Source organism: Lytechinus pictus, chromosome 3 (genome assembly GCF_037042905.1).
Source record: "Lytechinus pictus isolate F3 Inbred chromosome 3, Lp3.0, whole genome shotgun sequence".
NCBI classification, from domain to species: domain Eukaryota; kingdom Metazoa; phylum Echinodermata; class Echinoidea; order Temnopleuroida; family Toxopneustidae; genus Lytechinus; species Lytechinus pictus.
The window spans coordinates 79061386-79070122 of record NC_087247.1 but is presented as its reverse complement, the minus strand read 5'-3'; the positions used below and the strand labels follow the sequence as shown (position 1 = coordinate 79070122).

At 33.8% G+C, this 8737-nt stretch overlaps 1 protein-coding gene across 1 annotated transcript; it reads right to left on the bottom strand.

The window, feature by feature from the left end:
- Nucleotides 1–209: 209 nt before the first annotated feature.
- Nucleotides 210–2982, bottom strand: LOC129256653 (uncharacterized). The gene has a single exon (XM_054894814.2). The coding sequence runs from the start codon at nt 2896–2898 to the stop codon at nt 2230–2232; it is 669 nt and encodes a 222-aa protein (XP_054750789.1). The 5' UTR covers nt 2899–2982; the 3' UTR covers nt 210–2229.
- Nucleotides 2983–8737: the final 5755 nt, after the last annotated feature.

Below are 8737 nucleotides of genomic sequence, written 5' to 3'. Positions count from 1 at the left end.
CCTAAAATAGACATAAGGTTCCAGGATATATGGGAATGCATTGCACTTGAATAGATGTAAAAATACTTGATCAAATCGACCTATCACCATCAAAATATATTTGAAATATTAAATTTCCTATACACAATTCAGTGTTCTGGCAACAGCAACCGATTCCAAGTCCCTTTTGACCAATACACATGAATAAGACAGACATAACTCCTCAACAATCAGGTCATCAGAATATCTTTTAATGTTCTTAACCCTGCACAATTTAGCGACAATCATATGGCATCACAGTACCACTCAAACAACGAAAAAAAATCAGTATGAACTTGAGAATCATAAATTTCATGTAGTCGAACTTATCCAATGGAGAGTAATCAGTTGTATCTTTTTTTTTCTTTATTATTTTCTTTCTCTATACATACATTTTCCAGTAGGCCTATTGTTCAATTTTCACAAATGGGCGGTATATCCGATGATGTTTTCACTATATCAAATATTCATTTTTAGATATTTTTTTCACGATAATTAATGTCTTTCCTGTAAATCATAATATTGTACAGCAGTAGATGAATAGACATGATAGATGCTTAATTCAAATAAAGTTTTATATCATTGATTTTTTTTTATAATTCGAAATTATGAAATACAAAACAAATAGAGTGTGTGTCATCATCAACTATCTCATTATTGTACATAAAATCCGTATTGTGCATACCTATGGGGGTTATTGATTAAAAAAATTAGTAATAAAATAGTCTCATTCATTTCTTATTTCACATCCGATTTGATGATTTTTTTTCTTATGCCTGTTTTGCTTATCTCTTTCAAGTCAACTTGTCCAACAACGAGGGAGGCCTACAACTCGTATACAATCATGTAGCATATTGTGTAACATCGGAAAACATGAGTACTTTACATGAATATCGTCCACTTTGTCACAATTAAAAGACATGTGAACAATTAAAAAGTTACAGGGGTTTTAATAATCGTATCTTATTTCATTTATTTTGCTCTCATTAGCCTTTCTTAATTTTTTTCTTTTTTTTCTTCTTCTTATTCTTCCTCTCATTAAAACACCGGAGTTGTCATTTCAAGAGTAACATGGAATTGTGTGGGAACGAATAGCTAAAACTTTAATATATGAATCGTGTTATTATACATGTATATTACATATTACACAAAACTGATGATATTGTCGTATTCGAGAGCCGGGGAGTCACAAGAGACAGTCGTTTTGGAACGTTGAGAATATTGCCCTTCATGACAAAGGAGACTTTGTCGAAAATCGGTGAACTAAAACAGCAATGTCGTCCTGGTCTCTAGACAAACGACATTATTTGCAAGTTTTCATCAGCTCCGATCCTTAGGACGATCTGCTGTCCAGGTTCACCATTTTTCGACAAAGACCTCTAAGTTGTCCATTTGATTTATTATGTTGTAGAATCCGTCTGCGTCACATTTGCGAACATTCGCTAATATCGACTATGTACAAATAAAAAATTCAATTGTCAAATTATTTTCATTTCATTTATTGGTTTCTGCAACACTTTTTCATAAACACATGAACAAAGAAAATAAAATAATAATATACGTATAACTGACAAGCAAAACATTGAACATAATTGCATTTTCTATTAATACATATCGATTTTCTAGAAGGTTGCAGGGGTTGTCAAATTATCAAACTTGAAAAAAAATTGTATTGCCAGCATGCAGAATATTAAAAAACAAACAAATGTTTTGAAAAGGATCGAGTTCCGATATATATCAAAACCAAACTAAAGCGAGAAATTATTTTATATCGTGATAACAGATTTAAAAAAAAAAGAGATCAGTCACATTATTTTTCCTTCTGTGTAGGTATTTTGGTGACCAAGCATTTAAGCTTCTGACCTCTGTGACAAAATGATGCACCCCGTCCTCATTTATCTGTAATGAGGGATAAAGTTTAAGCTAGATTTAAGACCTTTTTGTTAAGAATGATGGAAATACAAAAGTTGTGGTCAGTGTTGATTTGTAATAAACATTCGACTAATATTTTCCGTAGAGCAAAAACGCATAGTAAAATAGGAAGCAATAAAAGGCTTTTCGTGGGGGGGGGGGGGGGGCTTTACACCTTAACACGAGGGTAAACGACAGACGGCATATATAGCACAATTAACACTCAACAAAACAAACACAATTAGGAAGCTTTGAAGAAAGAAGACGATAACTAAGTCAAGTACATCATGTGATCTGATTTCATGTAAGTGGTTTTTCATTAGTATGATCTAGATTCACTAACCACTTAACCACATGCATACCCTTGTTCTTCAGTTCATCCCTCTCTCTATTCCTTAATAGACTTTCTGTAGGTGAAGTGTATTTCCCTCCCAAAGCAAGGACCTTGTTGTCTGATGTAACCGCAGGAAAATTGCTGTTGTTATCCATCTCATCAATACTTTCTTCAGTTGGGCTTTCCCCTAATTGTGGTTTTTCAAGGCACTTTTCAATGGCTTCCTCTGTTAGATTGTACTGTAACAAAACAGGAACATCTACCTTCAGGTTATCTGGAGCTGCAACAGCCTTGCTTTTTTTCTCTTCTTCATCGTAAATAAACACAAAAGTCCGACTTTCAGTCCTTGGGAGCATTTTTGGCCGGGTAACAGTTTCTTCTGTCGCACTCGAATGGTTTCCTTCTTTTACTTGAGTATTTTGATTCTCGGTTTTAGGTGTCCAATTGTTTATAACTTTCTTTTTACTCATCTTCGATGGTGCTGCATCTGAACTGACTGGATATTGAGTTGTAAATGGGTTCCCAGATGAGTAGCCTTCGTCAATAGTGTCATCAATGCATAGTTTATCAAGTCCTTTCTTTCGATATTTATCGTGCCTTGCACCTGGTTCCGTGGTTAGTAAACGAGACATCATGAAAAAGATGTAATCATGTTAAGAGAATTTCTCCAACATGCTCATTCCTAGGGCAGTGATTACTAAAATTATTGAAGGAAATGTCATTGAGTCATGTCACTTCTGAGACGTCTTCTTGAAATCCATCTTAAAGTAGGATTTGAGCTGAAGAAGATGACACATATTGCTCTGACAACCTGGAAAAAAAAAACGAGAAATTTATCATCATAAAAAGATCACTGTATAACTTTTAAGTTGGATTATTTCACTCTCAGATTTCATTCCATTTCATTCCAATGTATACTTTCAGCAAAGATCTTCTTGACTAAAGTAAATTTGTACAATGGTATTCCGCTACAGCCATGGATGGTTAAAAAAAACCAACACATATACCCACAATAAGATATTCTTAATATGCTGGTTCATCAATAACAGGTCGATCAACAAATTGCTAGTCTCTTAAAAAATGGTTTGATGTACTATAGTTTGCAAGAGAGAGATAGTCGCTCGCAATATTGACGCTAACATACAAACAAAGGACAAGATACTTACATGAGATTGTAGAGCTGATTTTAATCCACTCATATCAAAGATGTTGCATTTCATATACGTTAGATTACATTAATCTCATTAATTTTGAGCCATCCTCCATCGAACCCTGGTATAATACAATCACAAAGAGAAAAGCAATACTTCACCGGTGGAATCCACAATGCTGAGGTTGGTCTATACGTCTATCAATAAAATCATAAAGAGGTACTCCAGTATAAGAGATAGAGGCACATCTCTTATAGCTGCCACTCTTTTCAGAATAATACCTCCGCGAATCGCCGAATGTACTTCTGTTATCAATGAGATCATCGAAAAGAATAGATCATTGTTTGTTCTATCCCCCTTTACTTCTCTCTTTCGGATGACCTTCTCCCTGTTAGTGGCGCGGTGTACGGACAGACTGCGAGCTTCCGACACAAAACAATATAGATTTAGATACTGATCGATTTTATAACCAGCAGTGGCACGGAGTCGAGAGTGATAAAGAGAGAGGTGACGAGAAAACGATTTGATCGTACTATGACCTACTTCATTTGTCAAACATAACTGTCAAAGTGTGATGTAATGATAATAGTATGAAAAAAAATACTAGGTTTCTGATCTATTTCAGAGAGAGAGAGAGAGGGGGGAGGGGGTGGAAAGAAGAGAGAGAGGGAGAGAGAGAGAAGGGGGGGGGGGTCTATCTCTATTTTGGATGATCATTATAGCACCCCCATAGAGAGAGTGAGAGCGATGAGAGCAATTAATAAAATAAATTCAGAGAGGAAATAATGTAGGATTTATTGTTATTTTCCCGAAGAGATATTAAATTCATGTTTTTAATAACCTCGATTCACAGAAGGGAATTTAATGAAAACTTTCTCGATCGATACCTTTTGATCGATGATTACTGATTGATCGTCTCTGTACGTGACAAGTTTCAAGTAAGAGATGGTTTGATTCGGGGGGGGGGGGGTTGCAATCTCAGTATATTGTATCGTCACACACTTAAAATATTAATATTCTCATTATCAAATCCAATAGGACATTGTTTTGGTTTGTTTATACTTTGTTGATATTCTCACTTTCCAAGCGTGAATGAATTTCCGGCTTTTTGTCTCACGGCCGGGATATAGAAAGAATGAATAGAGGGATGGAGATGGGGGGTGTTGTTTATTGTGGAATTTGAGGGTGTTTTCTCTAAAAGAGGCAATAGAACTGTTAAGATCAAACCCGTGTGCTGAAAAGACTATTTGGGGCGAAAAAAGGGGTAAAGTAAGAAAACCGAGAGTCATATAGCTTTCAAAATCAAACTGTCATAATGGAGTTCGCAGTTGAGTAGCAACAACCATAAACATGTATACACAAAGTTTTCTCTGAACCCCTGCTACATTTATCTGCTGTGAATCTATATAATATTATCAGAGGAAGTTACTTCCATTCATTATGATCCTAAAGTTACTGTGCTGTAATACAATTTTATCATCCAATGTTCTTATATGTTCAACAATTATTTAATATGTCAATGTTATCACACTCTTTATTTTCTATTTTACTCTAATTTCATTATCTAATAGCACATAAGTAACGTTTCTCATTTCACCAATTCCTCATAAATTTATTATGTTATATTAAATTATTTTGTTGTGCAGATTTTTCCGATTTAATTCATTATATATTTTAGAAGCTCAGTATAACTCTGTATCTGTTATTTTTTTAATGTTAACAGGACCATGCAGAAAAACAGTTCATCTGAACATGTTATTCTGTATAAAGATATTTTAATAAATACATAAATAAATATATTCTTTATTCGTTAATCTATTTGTTATTTATGTTTTGCCAAGATTAATAGGGCATGTGTGGAACCATAGGTCCATCATTGAATAAATCGACACCCTGATAATTTACGATAATAAACATGATAGAAAGATAATAATAAAAGCTTTTACTACTTATCATGGGTCCTACATAGTTCTCTAAAAATAATTGTAAGAAACAACTTTACGAACTGAGTTCTGATGTTAGATGTCAGTCGCCTAAATTGAATGGATACTCTTACCTTAAGTTAATTACTTCTATCCTTGTGCGATTAGGCCTACCTTTTCAAGGGCAAATCCACCTCAGCAAACATGGTTTTCATGAAAAGAGAAAAATCAATCTAGCCTACTGCTGAAATTGACATCAAAATTGCATGTAAAGTAGAAAATTATGATTTTAAGTATGCCTCATTTTTTTAAATATATGAAATATGATTTTTTCCCTCAATATTATGTTAAACAAAGTTTGATTTCTACACGATTATTGTGAGATTGCTCACACGTTTTTCAACCGACTGTTATTCATAAAGATGCCCCTTATTGTCAAATCTTCAAAAATGTGCTATATTTCTGACAATAAAATACAAAAGAAATAATGAGTGAGTAACATCATCAACTCACTCATTTGCATATACCAGTGTTTGTGCATACAACTGGTTTATGAAAAATAAGCAAAAATCTAAAATTTCTTGATTTACATCCGATATCAATGACATTTTCACCATATTGTGTGTTTGACTTTCTCTTTTCATTAAATTCCCCTTATTGTTGGGGTGGAATTACCATTTAATCAAAGTTGAATGGATAATATACTTTTTATTTGACTGATGTGCACCTTTGTCGAGGAATCCCGATTAGTCATCTTTCCCTTTAGAAACAGAATTAATTGAAGAGGTAAATGGGATCAATCGAAAGAGAATATTAAGAAATTGCGCCATGCAGAGCAGTCATGAAATTCACACCGAGTCATTTATGTTTATTATACAAGCCATGTATCATCACGTAGCATACGTGTATTTGTTTTAATTTCTCGATGATTTTCATTACTTTTATTGAGCTACATTTAGCACCCAAGCCTGAAGCACCCATCTATATGATTCCGTGCTATTATGAATTTCATGTTTATTGAATTAATAGACTAGGGTGTTGTTAGGAACATGATTTAGGTCAAGTATTGCACGAGCTCTCCACGTGGTCCACCAGGGGGATCACGGAAAGCTTTTCCTGTCGTCATGGTACCCAAACCAAGTTCAAAAGTGCATAAAAATAAGCGGTCGTCTGATACAGTGTGGTCCATGAAATCAGAGAATTATATCGTTGCGATATTTACACAATCCTAAAAGACTTGGAAATTTAAGTTTTGTTATTTCATTATTATTATTTTATTATCATTATTATTATTATTATTATTATTATTTTTTTTTTTTTGGGGGGGGGGTTATGGGTGGCACTATCTGACGCTTTTGGTACATCGCATTCGCAGCAAAAGCTATAGCATTTTTAAGTGTCATTTATTTTCAGAGAGCACTACACAGTGACAGGGTATGAAGTAGTCTTTGTTGAAACAACAATTCACTCTAAAAAGGTTATTATTGGTTGTGTATATAGGGCACCAAACTATGATAATACTAGTGTCTTTTATTGAGGATTTTGAACATCAGCTACAGGCTGTGAGTAGAGAGAACAAGGAGATCTATATGATGGGTGATTTTAACATTGATATATTGAATTATGATAATGATCAATGTGTTAAAAGTTTTGTTGATTTTATGTACTCCTTTGGAATGTTTTCTCTTATCACAAAACTTACTCGTTTAACAGAAAACAGTGCAACCCTGATAGATACTATTTTCACTAATTGCATCCAAAATAAGTTTTGCTCTGGTGTAATTAACTCAGATATTTCAGATCATATGCCCATATTTTGTGTAAGAAAGGATTCCTTAGTAACTCCTGTTTAGAAAAGTGAAAAAAATATGAAACGGCTTATTAATGATGTAAGAATATCAATGTTCAAACAACATTTAGCTGAAATTGATTGGCAGGCTCTGCCCTCAGTGGAAGGCGTTAAAGATTTTTACGAAGTTTTTCTACAAAGGTTTCTCGGCCTATACAACTTTTATTTCCCATTAGTTAATGTAGCAACAAGAAAAAATGTAAGAAGCCCTGGGTAACTCATAGTTTACTTAAGTCGATAAATCGTAAACATAAGCTTTGTAGTACTTACATCAAGAGACCTACAGCTGAAAGTAAAAAGAAGTATATTGATTATAAGAATGTACTGATTAATGTTCTTCGCTCAGCCAAGAAAGATTATTATAATGATTTGTTCAACGATGATATCAGGAAGACTTGGACTCACATTAATGAATTGCTTGGACGTTCAAATAGGCATTCTATTCCACAAGAGATGAATTTTAATGGTGTACTTTTATTATCAGCCAAGGATAAGGCTGAAAGCTTTAACAAATATTTCATTAGATTGCCCCAGAAAACATCTACAGAAATTCCTCAAGTACCACAATCTCATCGTGATTATATGAAACGATGTAAAGATAATGCTTCTCTGTTTTTAAACCCTGCTACAAAAGCTGAGATAATTAATATTGTATCGGCTTTAAAACCTTCTAAATCGAGTGGTTCTGATGATATCTCGCCTCGAATTATAAAGGAGAGTATTCACACTTTTGTTGAACCTTTATGTTAAATCATTAATATGTCATTATCTCAGGGGGTCGTTCCAGATAAACTAAAGGTAGCTAAAGTTGTGCCGATGTATAGAAAATCTGATCGTAAGAATGTCATAAATTATAGGCCGATAGCATTGTTACCAATTTTTTCAAAGATTCTAGAGAAAATAATTTATAAACGTTTAAATGAGTTTTTATCTAAAAAGAACATCTTGATTCCTCAGCAGTGCGGATTTCGTAGAAACTTCTCCACACAAATGGGTGTTTTTAACTTATTGAGTAATATCATAAAGGCTATTGATAAAAACAAATATTGTCTGGGGATATTTTCAGATCTGTCAAAGGCATTTGATACCATTGACCATGATATCCTCCTCAAGAAACTGGAACACTGTGGAATTCGTGGTGTAGCATTGTCATGGTTCCGAAGCTATTTGTGTGATAGGACACAATTTGTTGTAATAGATAGATCTAGATCCAAACATGCTACGATTAACTATGGTGTACCTCAGGGTTCTGTTCTTGGTCCCCTGTTGTTTCTGATCTATATAAACGATATAATACATTCATCAACATTATTCTCATACTCCCTGTTTGCTGATGATACCAGTCTGATGCTATCTGATAAGTCCGTAGAAAATTTGTTACTGGTTAGTGTAGGTGTTATTTATAGGTTAAAATCAATTTTACCTGAAATGATACTGATAACAATATACAATAGTATTGTTCCACCTTATTTGACATATTGTAATGTTGCCTGGGGAAACACTTTCAAGTCTTATCTTGATAAATTGAGAGTATTGCAGAAAAGGGCAATAC